At 45.2% G+C, this 16,382-nt stretch overlaps 1 protein-coding gene across 1 annotated transcript in view; it reads right to left on the bottom strand.

Annotated features, from left to right (window-relative positions):
* Nucleotides 1-15,364: 15,364 nt before the first annotated feature.
* The window catches only part of SERPINI1 (serpin family I member 1), a 45,324-nt gene continuing 44,306 nt past the window's right edge, over nucleotides 15,365-16,382 (bottom strand). The window contains exon 9 of the mRNA XM_068200221.1: nucleotides 15,365-16,132. Within this exon, the coding sequence (XP_068056322.1) occupies nucleotides 16,056-16,132 (77 nt within the window). The 3' untranslated portion in view covers nucleotides 15,365-16,055. The remainder of the gene's footprint in view (nucleotides 16,133-16,382) is intronic.

The raw sequence follows: 16,382 nt of genomic DNA, 5'->3' as shown, positions 1-16,382 counted from the left end.
ATTAAAGCTGTAGGTACTGAGAATCAGCCCAGTGAATTATTCCCTTCAACATGCGTTTGACTTTTGTTTGCTCACCCAGACAAAGTGCAGGTGCTGGCAGGGTTCCAGGGTGGAATTGCAGCAGCCCAGTATGGTTGTGGGTGCTGGTTAGTCCCTGCTGAAGTTCACAGATGGTTTTTAAACTCCAACAGTGGTGATGGGACCCAGGTTTTAGGGGAAGGTTACAATGGAGCTGTAAATTGTGCCCTATTGATCTGTGACTCTGACACCACAGGCACAGCCCCTTCCTCACTTGAGCTCCTGGGCTCTGTCCTGAAAAAAAGGGGGATAAATAGATTAAAATCAATGTGGAAAAAGTACACAATCCCCTCTGCCCTGGGATATTCAATTGGAAATGCCATATAGTCAAAACCTCTGTGGTTTAGACTTCTACCTTTCAGCTTCTTGACAGAAAAATTACTCCTTATCCTCCTTTTCCTTCACATTTCTCTTTTCTCTTTTAGGTCATTGCAAAGGCTGATCATTATAAGGTCTTTCTGTACAGAAAGGTCTGTGCTTTCCCTAATGGTTACTGAAAGCTCCAAAACCTTCTCTTAGAAATTCTGCTGGCAAATTTCACCATGCCAGCAAAGCAGAAGGGAATAATGGCAATTAGAGAATTTGAGCTCCATGCACAGGCATTCCGTGGTTCCAAATGTTGAATTGACAGATCATTATGTGAAATTTAACAAAGTAGTCATTCCACACAGCTTTCATTAAAACTTCATGTGCTAAGAACTGAGTTTATTACGGGGTGAGTGAGGGCAGGGTATTAAGAGATTCATCAGGTCACTTGAGCGAATCATTCCTCTGTCTGCTAAGGATAAAGAAATTAATGTCTAAATCAAACAAGATTGTAATTTGGGGCCTTTCTACTTCCCGTTTTTCCTCTGTCTATAAAATGAAAGGTATTGGTCCCCAGCACAGGCTAATGGGCTTCAGATCTTTTATGGCAAAGGCATTCCTCATAAAGCCCATGAAAAATTATCTCTGTGCTATTTCAGAGGAACGACATATTTTACATGGTGTCGGCCTTTCCATTATAAACACTATTTTTCAGGTCTTTACAACCTGCCCATAAAAATGTGCTTCTGACAAGAAATTCAGCAGTGTGACCCTGCTCTGCAAGAAAGAAATCTTTTTTTTTCCCACTTTATCTAATTTTGACCAGTAATTTTGTCTTTGAATTGGGTAAATACAGGGTGGGCATCGGTCTCAACCCTGTGACTCTCACATCCTTTTTTATCCCATTGGATTCTTCTCTGCATGTCCATGAAATCTGTAGGAACTGGGCAGAATCCAGCACATCCTGAGGTCTGATTAACGACAGAAACAATCCCAATTATTCTCACTGCTGTAGGCCACCAGAGGCCCTGTTGTTCTGGGCACCACAGAAAGTCAGGAAAACAGAGTTTGCTCCAGAGGGTTTGTGCTTTAATTGAACAGAGCAGACAGACAAAGAGTAGGAAGAAAGGAAATAATTTTATCCCTCCTCCTTTTGTACAGAAATAACTGAGATGCTCAGACCATGAAATCCTGGCACTGTGGGAGCAGAAATTCTGTTCCCGTGCCCAGGGTCAGCATTCACACAGGATTCCCAGCCACTGACTTCGTTAAGGCCAGACTGGATGAACAGTCTGGCTTTAAAGTCTGCATGTACTGGCTGACTTTCTGAGCTGACATTTTGTTCATCGTCATTAAAGAATACTTTAAAGAAATTTCTCTTTTATAGCACTTTTCTGATTCAGGGATAAATCAGATTGTTGACAAAATTTCATGTTCTTTATGTAAAATCCTTTTTTTTTTTGGTGCTAACTTCATACAAATTGGTGATATCAAACCATTAGGTCGATGCCACTAGTAAAATCAGACCTAAACACATAAGAACACTTCAGCACCAGCAGAAAGTTAACTTTTGTTGATCTTACCTGGTTTGGACATATCCAGGAATCCAGGGCATTCATGTTGGATGAGTCAGCTAGAAAGAGAGAATTTCTTGGGGTATTTCAGTGGTGTGCTGTGTGTGGCCCTAGAAAAGGAGCACACTTTTGATGCCCAAATGCTCAGCTGTGCCCCGGCAGACAAGCAGGCACACTCACTCAAATTAACTGGTTATTTTGCTGAGTTACCCAGGCAACACCTTCCTTTCTGTCCTGCCCATTCAGGATTCCAGGAAAGTATTTGATTCCCACTTGGAGAGCATTCCCAGGGAAAAGCCAAGGACAACAGAATAAAGCCTGGGACAGGAGGAGAGCAGAGTTAGTGAAACATTTTGTCGGGGTCACCAGACAAAAAGGAATCAACAGCTAGCTGCATAAATAATTGAAGTGAGAACTATATATGTCTGCTTTTCTGAGGTGCTACAAACCCATGGATTCCAAGAGGGTTGGAGGGGCTGTAACCAAGCAACAAGGACTGAAATTTGGTTCTCTCTTCTGGAAAAACAATGGGCTTGCAAGTCATAATGACAATGCCTGGCACTGAAGAGTGAGCCCTTCCTTGATTTAGTGGTCTTTGGATGAAGCTATAAGAAAAGATGATTATTAAATGAAGAAAGCATTTCTGTTTGGTTTAGGAGAGGTCTATTCCAGTATCAAATCTGCCTTTTTTTAAAAATAAAGAAAGTCGACAATTTCTGGATGAATCTGACACTGAGGAAAGACTGCAAATAAGTAACATTTCAAGATTTTTGTTTCTCAAAACTTTCTTTTCAAAAGAAATAATGGACACAACTCACTGCCTCTTCATTTGCCTGTATGAAAGAGAAAACATAATTGTATCCTAAGTGGAGTTGGTGGCACACAACACTCCTGGTTGAAGATTTCTCCCATTATTTACCTCACTGAAATGAGGTATATTTTCCCTTTTACCTTAAAGCATGGCTTTTGTATTGAATGAAGTCACCGCATCCCTAACCCACAGATGCACATAAGATCCTGATTAACCTCGTAGCCCTCAGGAGCAAGGGAATTCAGCCGGAGCAGAACCAAACCCGTGCGTGAATGTGGAAAACCCCAGAGGGACCTGCCAGATCTCCCCAAAGAGAATGCAGCTCACACAGGCCATGCTTTGGGGCTCACTGGAGCTCAGGGACAAACTGCCACCCATTTTCATGAGCTTCCTGTCACTCTCCACTCCCCCAGCTGCCATTCCTGTGCAATCCTCAACATTTAAAACATCTTACCCGAAGCTGCCAGAACAAACAAATCAGGCATTTGATGGAACCACCCAGGGCCAGTCTCATTTCCTCCATCCACGTCTTTGTCATGGATCTCATGTTTCATCTTTTCATGAGTTAATTTTTAATAATTCCCCATGGAGTACAAGATTCATTAAGTACTTCCTAACTTATCAAACATAAGTCTCATCAGGTAATTTTAATCACATGAAAATCATTCTAAATTCATTTTGATAGACAATTTCCTGTTGCAGCCTAGTAAACCTCCTTTTCCCCTGTGTCATGGGAAGCAGCATCTCTGGTTATTCTCCTTTAAATTTCACCATTGCAGATGCCATTACACTTCCATCATTTTCTTGTGTTTATCTGAAACTGCTGCCAGCTGCTAAAGAGTTATGTTGCCTTTTTTTTTTTAATTGATTACCTGAAATGTATTGGAAAAAAATGGTTTATTTCATCCATCAAACCCCTGCCTTCCAGAAAATCAGATCTTGCAAATGTGGGAATACTTGGGAGTCACCAGAGCACTTCTTTATTAAAGTGGCTTTGCCAGGCTGTCATAGATGAGATGTTTGAGACAAATAGACATAATCTCTTTAAGTATGGGATGGGAAAATAATTGTATTGCTGGGCCAAGGTGGTAAAGAGTACCCAGCTCTACAGGAGCTTAGAAAGGAGGGAAAGGACAGGAAGACATGGAAAAACAATGCAGTTGAATGACAAACATAACTCAGTTGTCTAGAGTTCAAAGCTCCCTGTCCCCATTCCAGTCAAAGAAGGAACTGAGAACCCTGAACGTGTATTTACAGGCAGAGCTTGTTCCTGACATCTCCCATTTTTTTATCCCTATTATTTCCCCGAGTCTTATTGCCAAAAAAAATTAAGTTCAAATGAATGCCTGGTTATTCACTGCCTACAAGAATAACAAAGATGTTCTCTAGCTGAAAGCAGCAAGCAGGGCCTCCTGTGATCATGGGGAAAAGAGGAGAGGAGCATGATGAGAAGAATCAAGTGTTTTTATTAAAGGTGTTGTGTTCATGCAGCTTTTATCAGGAAATCCAAATAATTTACTCCCACCTGCTTTCATTTTGAGCAAATGGCAGCCTTGTGCTACATAAAAAAAGAATGAGCCTTGCTCCTCTCCAGTGCTTCTTTCCTGGGCAGGAGACAGACCCGCTGTAGCTGTCCACAATCCCTGCATTTAAAGTTAGGAGCTGGCACGGCCTGCCAAAAGAAATTAAACATAATGAAAATGTGTTCCTGCTCAACGTCAGGGACTGCATTTGCTGTATCACATCCTTGTGTCCTGAGGGCTACACCACGTTCTCCTCCCAGCACTGCTGGGGGAGCTGAGCCATTCCTGGATGATTCTCTATTGTAAGTGCAGGTGAACCCGGTGGGAAGAAATGCTGATGTGTGACTCCAGCTCAGGAGGATGAATGCTTTCTTTATTATAACTATGCTATAACACATTAATATACTATTTACAGGAGATACTAAAACTACAAACCTACTTGTTCTACCATATCTAACTCACAACTCCTGACCCTCTCTGAGTGCAGCCACAGGTGGGTTGGATTGGCCACCAGCTCCAACAATCCTCACCAGAACCCAACCAAGCAATCACCCCAGGTGAACAATTCTCCAGGCACATTCCACATGGGAAAAGCAAGGAGCAGAAATAGAAATTGTTTTCTCTTTCTTTCCTCTGTGCTCCTCTTTGAAAAAATCCTGAGAGAGAGAGAAGAATGTGCCTGCCACAATTTTCCACCGCTTTGTCCCGCAGCTGAGGGGCTGCACCTGCAAAGCAGGGGATTTCTCAGCTACAGGTGTTTTCCACCCACAAGGCACAGCTAGAAATCTCTATTTTAAATCAGGTCTGCTGGCTTCAGTGGAGAAGGGACTCTGGACTCGGATACGTTCAAAAGCCAAGGAGACCTTGAAGCAGCTTCCTCTGAATGATTTACCTCGCCCTTGCTCTCCACTCTGCTGGCTTGGCACACTGGTGCTGGCACTGCAGGGCACCAGAGCTGCTGCTGGGGCTTCCCAGAGCCCAGTCTGGAACCCCTGAGAAGGGCAGGGCTCCATCCACGTGCACCAGGTTTTCCTGGGATTCAGTCAGGGCCCAGGGAAGGCAACCCACGGGCTGGAAGTGCAATGACTTCACCCAGTGCCTCGCTCTGCTTCAGCCCTTTTCAGCCCAAAATCCCCTCTGCAGACAGAGCTCTGTTTTCCAGAGCTCATTCCCCACCTCACGTTTTTGCTTTAACACAGACGAGGTGACAGGAGAAGCAGCTTTTTTTTAAGGGAAAATAAAAAGGATTAAACCCCACACACTTCACATCCATCCTGACCTTTGGGCTTCAAAGAGGCTCCGAGCCCACTGCTGGCCTAGAGGGGCTGTGAAGGTGCTGTTAAACTACCTGGTGCCACAGTATTCTCCAGTCCCAGGCCTGCCCGGTCACTGAACCAGTCTCAACCATTAACCACACCATCTTTCAGCTGCTTCACTTGGCTGCCAGCTCCATGCTGCATTCCCACTTGGGAAATGCGAATTTTCTTTTTGCCTTGCACTGGGAGAAGGAGAGAGCCCTGTCTTCATTTATTAAATGACTGAGTGGCCAGGTGTTCTTTTCTTGATTAGGACAGTTTAATATTTCTGCTGATACCCGTACTTCAAAGTCTCCTTTCAGCCCTCATATTTTGTGCAGTTGAGTTGTGAAACATCAGCAGCTGAGCTTCAGTCGTGCTCCTCCTCATTTTTCATGCTGCCTTCGCTGCTTCGCAGAGCTGCTGAATACAAAATGAAGCTGCAAGAGCGTGTTTGCTCCACAGCCAGCAAGGCATGAAGCCCTTTTTTCTCCAGCTGTGGAGTACAGCCAGAGCACTGCCAACAGAGTGGCTGGGGATGGGACTCAAAGGGTGACATTTCCTACTCCGCTCAGTGACACCAGATGATGAATGCTCACAGCAAAACACGGGGCTGGTTTAAATAAACAGAATTAAATCTATTTCTGTGATTATAGCAGTCGTGTTACATCTCTGAGGGAGCATCAGCTGCTGCTCCCAAGTGCTGCAGATTTGTCAGCTTGTTTAGAAATGCTCTGGTTGTTCACTGGACTTTCCTGTCACATAAATCTGCTGCCACTTTGGCCCGAGCAGGCCAGGGGGTGATTTGGCCAGTGGGTGATTTGGCCAGCAGGTTGATGTTCTGCACATCAGCCTTAATCTTGTTTTACAGTCAGCAATTTACAGCATCATATTGTTCCCATTTTCAGCATTAGAGAGACATCATGGGAGCGTATGAGAGCAGGGACCTCAGCCCAGAGCCAGAGCAGAGGGGATTCTCCCACTCCTGGGCTCTCCCATTCCTGGGCTCTCCCATTCCTGGATTCTCCCACTCCTGGATTCTCCCACTCCTGGATTGTCCCACTCCTGGGTTCTGACACTCCTGGATTTTCCCACTCCTGGGTTCTGACACTCCTGGGTTCTCTCACTCCTGGGTTCTCACACTCCTGGGTTCTGACACTCCTGGATTTTCCCACTCCTGGGTTCTCCCATTCCTGGATTCTCCCACTCCTGGGTTCTCACACTCCTGGGTTCTTCCATTCCTGGATTCTCCCACTCCTGGATTGTCCCACTCCTGGGTTCTGACACTCCTGGATTTTCCCACTCCTGGGTTCTGACACTCCTGGGTTCTCTCACTCCTGGGTTCTCACACTCCTGGGTTCTGACACTCCTGGGTTCTCCCACTCCTGGGTTCTCCCATTCCTGGATTTTCCCACTCCTGGGTTCTCACACTCCTGGGTTCTCCCACTCCTGGGTTCTGACACTCCTGGATTTTCCCACTCCTGGGTTCTCACACTCCTGGGTTCTCCCACTCCTGGGTTCTGACACTCCTGGATTTTCCCACTCCTGGGTTCTGACGCTCCTGGATTTTCCCACTCCTGGGTTCTCCCATTCCTGCCACCAGGGCATCAGTCCCCTCCCTGTTCCATGCTGTTCTCTGAGGAATGGGTCCCTTGGGAAGCAGCCACAGGGGCAGAGCAGGGCCCAGTTCTGAGCCCTGGCAGTGCCCCAGCTGCACCCCACACCCACACCCCCTCCCCTCTGCAGTGCCCTGCCACGGGAAGGAAAGGCAGGCAAAACCTGGATCGTGCCAGATTCCAGCCAGGCATTGCAGGGGCTGGGGGAGGACACAAGAGAACCACCCTCACAACATGAGCATGTGTTCTCAGCACCTCCAGCACCTCCCTTGGGCTCCCAGATGTGCCCAGCTGGGAAAAGAGCATTTCCCTTTCCGCACTGAAGCAAAATTTCAACAGCAAGGTGCTGAGATTGTGAGCAGGAATAAATACTGATTTTATCTGCTCTGCCAGCTGTGTGGGGTAGGAGTGAGCCTTGGCTGCTGTGTCTGTGCAGGTTTAGATAGTGTTACAGCAGCTGAAGTGACACACAAAAGCTCAGGGCTGTCACAGATACCCCCTGCTTTATCAGATGGTGTCTTCAGATGTCTGTGCTGAATGTGAACACACTTGCAAAATTAATACCCCCCGAGCTCTAGTGAAAAAAAAAAAAAAGGGCTTTGTACAGAAACCCTAAAAAATAAGGCAGGCTTTGCAGCACTGAGGGAGATAGAAATGTAAAACAACTTTTCCACTTGAAAACCTTTCTCTGTGGAGCCATCAGGGTGCATTTCCTGGGAAAACAGCAAAGACTTTGATCAGCCTTGCTCCTGAATGCTGTTCAGATTATCATGCTTGCCATGAAGGGTGCAAAACAGGCTGCCAGCTGGTTAATGGCCCTTCTGAAAAATAGCCTTTCTATGTTGCTTTTTGGAAGCCGCTTCTCTTGGAACTATCAAAATACAATCTCTGTACTCTTGTCATCCATAGGAGGAAGCATATTTTAAGCAAGTGTTATCAAGGCTAAGAGAGCCTGAATTAACTTGTGCTCAAGACACTTAGTGCACTGCCAATAAATCTACCAGAAAGTTGTTCTGTCTACAAAGTAATACCAAAGCAGTTCTACCAGGAGGAATTGGACCAGGAGAGCTGTGCCAGCTCCTCCCACAGGGGTTGTGGCTCCTCTTCAGGGCCCTGGGTGTTGCCAGTGGCTGGGGAGCTTTGCCACTGCCCCAGTGTTAAACCCTGAGACCCCTTTGTTCCCCAGGGCCCTCTGCCTCCATCTGTCCGCTCCCATTAACTTGCTGCATTCCCTGTGCAGTGGCTGCAGGCAGAGGAATTTGCTGCCATCAGTTTCAAGAGGCCAGAATTCCTCACTTAACTTGGGGCACTGAAAGAGAGGAGCCCAGCCAAGGCAGTGACTGAGAAAGGGAGGGGGGAAAGAACCTTTTTATTCCCTTACAGGCATCCTGCACCAAGGAAAAGCCCTCCAGCCTCTAAAGCAAGAGGGACAGAGTGGCTTCATTACTTTGAATTAGCTCACGGTTTCATGCAGTAATAGCTTAGGTTTTGCTTACTTTTAATAGCAAAATAGTAACAGGATTTGTGGTTCCCACAATACATCCACATTTAATGAGTGCATGTGTACGCAGACAAAATGCAATTTTCTAAATTCTACGTCTTTCATGTGTACAGTCTTCACCTTTTTTTTTTCTGTAGAAACACTGTGATTAGAAGCCCATTTCATATTTTCATGTAAGTGTCCTAAACTAATTTTTGCAAATTGGGCAAAATTGGACAAATTTGACAACATTTTTCCAGTCACAAAAACCTCCAGGTGAGTCAGTTCCCAGCCAGTTCTTCGAACTCTGGCTTCAGGGCATGGCCTGAGAGAAACCTGCACAGGGCCCAGAGCTGCCTGAAGTAGTGGCAATCCTTTTATGATGGACCACAAAGGGATTTGGAGCAGGCTGCAGATGACAATGTAGCTTTTTCTGGTGATGCTCTTTGCTCTGACACTACAAGATTGTCTGCTTGATTGAAGCATTTAAGGTTATGGAAGCAGACATTCCCTAATTCCTGTCCAGAGCTCACTGCAGCTCTCCCTCAGGATGATGTGCCTGGATGTGCTCACCAGAGCTGGTGATGTCCCTGCCTTTCTGTAAGGCTGACACAAGGCTGTTCTCATGGTTCCAAACTCAAAAGCTCAGTAATTAAGATCTCACCTCCTCAGAACACTTTTATCTGTAAGTATATGCACATTAAATGTGGAATGACACTGGAAAATAAAAGAATTCAATCACTCCAGTCAGCCTGGTCACCTTGCTCCTCATGGGACTGCAGCAGTAGGACTGGCTCTGAAATACTGGGGCGATTCACAAATGATTTCTGATCAAAAAATCCAAAGTGAGCTTATAAACTGGAGCACACTGTCTCCGAATTTCCTTTTGTATAGCCCAAGGAGAAAATCCTGTGAAGGAAAAATCGATGCAGACAGATGAAAACCAGGCAGCAGCAGCAGCAGAACTGGCCTCTTTTACCTCTCTGGATTTTGCTGAGGGCTTTAATAGAATCACAGAATCTCAGAATGGTTTGGGTTGGAACAGACCTGGAAGCTGAGCTCATTCCAGGTGTCCTGCCAAAAGCAGCTCAGCTGATGAACACATCCTTGGTTTGGAGCTGGCAGGAGAGCTTTACACAGTCCTGCTCCTGCAAAAGGACAGGCTGCCACTGCACACTGCTGAGTCCAAGCTGCAGCCCGACCCAAGGAGAACATTTCCCAGCGGAGACAAAGAGTTTTGAGACCAGTATTTGTCTTGTAACAAACTCCAGAAATGTTATTATTCCTGTGTTAAGCTTTGCTGACTTTTTGGCTGTTGCCTTTAGAAACATGCATTTTCAAAATACACTGACAGTGACAAAAGCCCCAGATAAACAGACTTTTTGTGCCACACTGCTGGTGACCAGTGCGATTTGGCATTGCCCAGAGCACGATCCTTACAGGTCCCAGGGCGATCTTCCTGATATCTTTAATTTCTTATCAAGTTTTAACATATTTCATTCACTCTGTTCAGGCAAAATTATCACCCAGTTACCACCTGCAAGGATTCCAGCTTTGGTTCAAAACATGACTTTTAACAAAGAGTAAATAGAGTGAAAAACTGTGACTGGCTCCAAACTCTTTTGGTAGCATTAGAATACTTGAAGGAAAGGTTGAAGCTCATCTTTTTCCACGGGCAATTCCAATCCCTTAATGAGAACATTAACACCATGATTTAGACACAACCCAGTTTTCCTCTGTATCTTTTCCCTTCCTTACTTAAAAGCATGTCTGCACAAACACAGAATCATTTTTCTGTAGGAATTTTCCCTCAGCATGTCCAAAAAGATCACTCTTCCCCAGGGAGGATGTGTGTTTATGAGAGCCAATAAAACACCTTGTTATCAGCAAACCTGGGTCATATCTGAGACATCATTGCTGTTGTGATGCAGTGTGGCTGAAAAGATAAAAACCCAGGCAATGGGCTCAGTTCCAGAGCTGCAGGAACAATTCCAATTCTTTCCTCAGCCAGCTCCTAGCACACCCAGAATTTTACAATCAATATCTGTATCTGGGCTCACACATTCATCTGTTCCACCTTTCTCCATGAGCTGCCTGGCAGAGTGTCCGGCTGAGCCTGGATCCTTCACAGCCCCAGCCCCGGGTGCTGCACCGTGCTGCTGTCTGCAAGCTGCAATTCCAGCTGCATTGCACTCCCTCACTTCTGCCCGCTGTGAATGCAGGGGAACCCGCTGGGGAGAACTGCTGATGTGTGACTTCAGCTCAGGAGGATGAATGCTTTCTTTATCAGAACAATGCTATAACACATTAATATTCTATTTAAAGGAGATACTGACACTACAAACCTACTTGTTCTAACTCCCATATCTAACTCACAACTCCTGACCCTCTCTGAGTGCAGCCACAGGTGGGTTGGATTGGCCATCAGCTCCAACAATCCTCACCAGAACCCAACGAAGCAATCACCCCAGGTAAACAATTCTCATTCCACATGGGGAAACAAGGAGCAGAAATAGAAATTGTTTTCTCTTTCTTCTCTCTGTCCTCCTCTATGAAAAAATCCTGAGAGAGAGAAGAATGTGCCTGCCACAATTTTCCACAGCTTTTCATTCAGCTTGCCTCATGCCCACAGCAGCTGGCCCATGACTTGAGCTTCTCATTAGTGCTGTAAAAGGAGAAAAATCTTCCCGTGGATGCTGCTGAAGGCAGTGCTGTATAGAAGGAATGCCATTTGAGAAGGCCTTGTGGAGGGGGCCACAGACACAGAGTGTTAATGAGTTTCAGAGTATCACCCATGTGCATTGAGGATGGTTTCTCATGTGGAACATGGTTTCTCATGTGGAACTTCGTTCCACAGCCCTCAGCTGGCCCAGCTGGAAGCCCCCAGAAGCTGCTGAGGCAGCTACCAGAGGTCCCAGCAAGCAGCTGGAGCCTTCGTCTGTCTGTCTGTCTGTCTGGAGCCCCGGACCTGCAGCAGCCTGATCCAGACCCTCGAGAAATCCAGTTTCCCGAGCTAAATTAACCCACAGCTCCTCCGCAGCTGTGCCAGGGGATGCAGAGCAGCTCACGAGGGAAGGCAGCTCCTTGCTGCTGCCACCTGAGTTACCAAGGCACTGCTTTCCTGCTGCCTGCCACAGGGCTCGGGATGGCTCGTCCATCTCTTTCTAGTCCATGCACTCCTCTTTTCCACTGCACGGACAAAAGCTAGCATTTTGCCCAATAAAAGGGACGGGAACAACTCAAGAATGAGCTGGTAAAAACCATTTGTTATTCGAGGAACAGTATTGCCTCCTTCCCAGGCAGGGAGAAGCTCTGACAGTGGTGGGACCTCACTGTGCCAGGGAATCTGCTGGTGCAGGAATCCCAGGGACTGTGTAAGGCAGAGAGGGGAGGGGGAAATTTAAGAGACAATCAAGTCAGTGAGTCAATCCCAGTTATTTCCCTCTTGTAGAAAAGAAATTCTGGGTCCTGTTGCAGCAGTGGCTCTCGGAAATAACCCCAGCACAGCTCTGGGGCTGTTCAAGGGGACAGGTTAAAGAACAACCCATTCCGGTATTGCCCTGATTTTTAAAAGTGTTAAGTTTTCTTTTATAGTTATTTAAAAAGTCTTAAAGTTCTCATAAAACTTACTTAGCGTTCTGATAATGTTTACATATTTCTACAGGAGTTCTCACGCACTGTTCATGTAAATAATGATTGCTTTGCATTCTTCTTTGTGGGAGGAGAGAACTGATGGACTGTTGGTTTGACCAGTGTGCTTGGAAAGGTGGCAATTTCACCCTCCAACCCACTGTCACTCTTGGAATTCTATACATTGCGAGGTCAGAAATAAAAGTGGCTCTTCTTCTCTCTCGAACTCACCAAGCTTCAGTGTACTCGTGTCCAATAGCAACATGCCTGCCATTCCACCCCACACCTAGCACACCAGGCATCATGCAGGACAAAAATCCCCCTGGGAGCAATGAACTCCCTCCAGCAATCCCTCATCATGGAGCAGAGTGAGGATTGCAGCACACAGCAGGTGTCTGCGGGTTTGTTCCCCCCCTCTGCGATTATCAATCCCAGGAACCTGGGGCTGATGATGCTCCAAACTCAGCGTCTCTCATTAACTGTGCTGAGATCTACCTGTGCTTGAGCTCTCTTCAGGATATCCAGCTTTGCAACACTCCCACAGGATTCCTGTCAAAAGGAAAGTCCTTCTCAGCTCCTTAGGATAGAGTGACATCTTGTGGTTTCTTCCTTTGTCCACCAGTGACAAATAAAAATTAGCCAAAAAAGCCTTGACTAAGTTTGGGTTTGTCTCTGGTGTAACACCAAGGTCTTGTTTCTTTGAGGAATCTCATGTCCTTGATTCCCACACAAAAGTTCACTCTGCCACTATCAGGGCTTGTGGAAGGAGAATGAAAATGCGTGCTCAAACAGCAACAAACCCATTCTAATTGACACAAATTGGAAAATTTTGGTTGAATACACTCTACAAAACCCCTCAGGTGCTCAAGGTCACACACAAATGGGATCCCGGCAGCCAAATAAATCCATTTTCAGTAGTAGCACTGCTGCTGAAGGGATTCTTGGGGAAAACCTTTCCAAGAGCAGCTCTGGAAAGCGTTCCCACCTGGGCTCCAGTACTGTGCAGGGAAGAGAAGAGGATCCCATCAGGCAACTGCACCTCAGGCTTCAAGCCAGCTGCAGCCAGCAGGACCGCAGCACTGCCACACCGTGGGTCACTCCCTCAGCACAACTACAGGAGTGCCAGTGATTTGTTTGCTGATAAAACCTCCAGCACAAAACAGTTTTCAATTGAAGGCCACACACCTAAACTCATGGATGAGCTACAGCTGACAAATTCCCCCTACCAAAAAAAAGACGTTAAAAAAAAACCAAAATGATTTTGCTAATTTTGTAGTGAAAAAGCAGTGGCATCTTTGAAGGTAACATTATACAAAATCTGGAGTAAAAACCATCATGGAACAGCATCCATATACCTATGAACTGGCAACAATATTTAAGATATAATTACTACTAAGAACTATGGAAATAAATCAGTTCATGTTGTTGCAAACAAGGAAATTCTCAATTTTCAAGAAACAGAAAAAAAGGTTATTTTGCATCTGTAGTTCCTGGGAGAGCAGCAAGTGAAATCACAAGTGTTTGCATTTCTATTCCTGCTGGTTCTCCTTTGTGCCCATTCAGGCAATCCAGGGAATTTGATTTGGGATTTGTCATTCTGCATCACTCCATTGTACTTTTGCTCAATCCAGCTGCAGGGGCATTCAGTGCATTTGCCTGATATCCTCTATAAACACTTCTGCCTGGCAGCTGTCCTTCCAAAATTCAAAGCTTCAGCTCAAATCTGTTTTCAACCCTTCCCTTAGTAAGGAATACATGTTGCAAGGAACTGATACAAAGAAAAGGCAAAATTGATCAGGAAGAACTTTTGAATGACTGAAAATAAACACGACTGAAGGTTTCTCATGTCCATCTCAGTCTGAGTGAACGCCACAAAAATAGCCTGAAAAAAATGTTAAAAATGTTCAAAAGCTTAAAGAACAGTTTCCCCTAAGATAACCCACAGGAGATCCTCAGCACATGGTGATGTTTGCAGACATGAGGGGATGTCCACAGAGTTATTTAAATGTGAAGAAGCAGCCCTTGTGTAACCCACACCAAAGCTCATTTTACCTGCAGTGAGGCAGTTCTTGTCTTGGTAAAATTAGCCCCTGTTCCCTCTGAGCAGCACTCCCCTTCCCTCCCCAGCATAACACTTTCAGCTACACAAAGCAAAAATTACCATTTTCATCTAAATTTGAATACAAAAGCTGTCTTACCAAGTCCAGACTATAATACAGCAAGGTAACAAGCACCAGCAACACGCTTAGGAACCCCATTTGTGAAACCATTCAAGGAGGCAGGGCTGGAAATGTGTTCAAAAGCTTTTTTCCAAGGGAGCATTCCCAGCCTGCACAGAGAACATCCCTCACGTCCTGGTCTGACCTGCAGGAGCTGCACCAGCAGTAGAGGAAGAGTGAACAATGGGTCAGATTTTGGAAGTTCTCCTTGCAGGAATAACTTTGGGAGCAGTATCTCTGCTGCTCTGAAGTGAGTGATTGCCAGGGAAGCCTATAACTGCACTTCAGCCAAAATGCATTTGTTCCCATAGAATTCCAAAGAGAAAACTCCTATCAACTGAGAAAAACCCATTTATTATCCAAAGGTTTGTATTTATGATCTGTTTCAAAAGAGCTCCTCCCTCCTTTTCTCCTATTCTCTCTCACCTTTTTAATAACCTCTGTTCTGTGTTTTGCACAATGAGGAAGGAAATAATTTTATGTCTCTCTGCTGACAGTGGGTACTGCTCCCCCTCTTCCAAATGGAAACAGCAACTAATTGCCCTGCTAATATTTAATATTTCCTTGTGCCAGGTGTCATTCTCCTCTCTGTCAGTCTGTTCTCAAGAAAACGTTAGGAAATGAAAAGGATGATGTTGTTCCTTTAGATATTTATTTATGAACTGAACATTTTTAGACAATTTTAAGTCAGGGTTGTTTTTTTGTTTTTTTTTGGTTTTTTTTTTTGTTTTTTTTTTTGTTTTTTTGAGAAACAACATTCTAGAGCCCTGAAATGAGATATTGAAGAGTAGAACTGCTGTGGGGGAGAAAAAATATGTCCACACAAATGGCATTACTAGTGAACTCCTTTACTTCAGTCACACACAGAGCTTTCTACACTGACAGGTCTCAAATATTCATGCGATCGGGTTTTATTGGCATCAACACTTAGGGGGTCAGTGGCAGTCACATGCAGGAGCATCCAGAAAAGCAGCACTTGAGAATCACGTGGGAGAGTTCACACAAAGTCTACCACAGGCAAGAATCAAATCCACTGGGCTCAGTTTGTTCCATTTTCTCTGCTCAAGCAGGGCATCACAGGCTGTGATGTCCCTGCTCTGCCAGGGACAGGATGAGATCACAGTGTCCACATGTGCTTCTTCAGCTCTAGAAATGCCCACCAAGCTTTGCCATCTGCATTACTCAGAGCTGCACACATTCTGCTCCTGTCTCATTGATCAAGTCAGTCTTTGGACTGTAAAAAAATTACAAATAATGGATTTGCAGTTTTCTGCTTTACAACCCACTAGAACAAGAAACAATTGTTGACATGTACACAACTTTATTTTAAGGACACAGCAATCACAATGACAGAAACAGAACCATTACTTTAATACTGTAAGCTTTCCTCTGGGAACTGACTTGCACACAGTTAGATCCGAAAGCGTTTTGAAACAGTATCTTGGGGGAAAACACAGCAAACCTTAAATATATTAACTTCAAACTTTATGTGCTTATCTCCTCCTTTTGGTAGCTGGTGGCAGTTAAAGCTTTTCAAAGTCATGGCCACTGGAATTCATTGCCTCGGGGTGCATTACCCTTCCCATGAATAACACGGTACCTGTGGAGAAAGTGGGAAAGGAGGGAGGGAGGGAAAGGTGTCAGAAGCAGGAGAAGCTGAGGATTTAAGATGATGAATACCAACAATAACCTCTAGAGCAGTGCTGTGTGACTGTTACAGGAACAAATGTCTCAGAACATGGAAAAGGAAAGGGCTCAGGAGCTCTGTTTGAAGACAGCGACCAAACCTGAGCACTTGGGCTTGTCTGGAGAGGGAGGGCAACCAACAGGATTTTTTCAAAAGGTTTCCA

This window comes from Anomalospiza imberbis, chromosome 10 (assembly GCF_031753505.1).
Source record: "Anomalospiza imberbis isolate Cuckoo-Finch-1a 21T00152 chromosome 10, ASM3175350v1, whole genome shotgun sequence".
Lineage (NCBI taxonomy): Eukaryota > Metazoa > Chordata > Aves > Passeriformes > Viduidae > Anomalospiza > Anomalospiza imberbis.
This window is presented reverse-complemented; position numbering and strand designations above follow the sequence as displayed.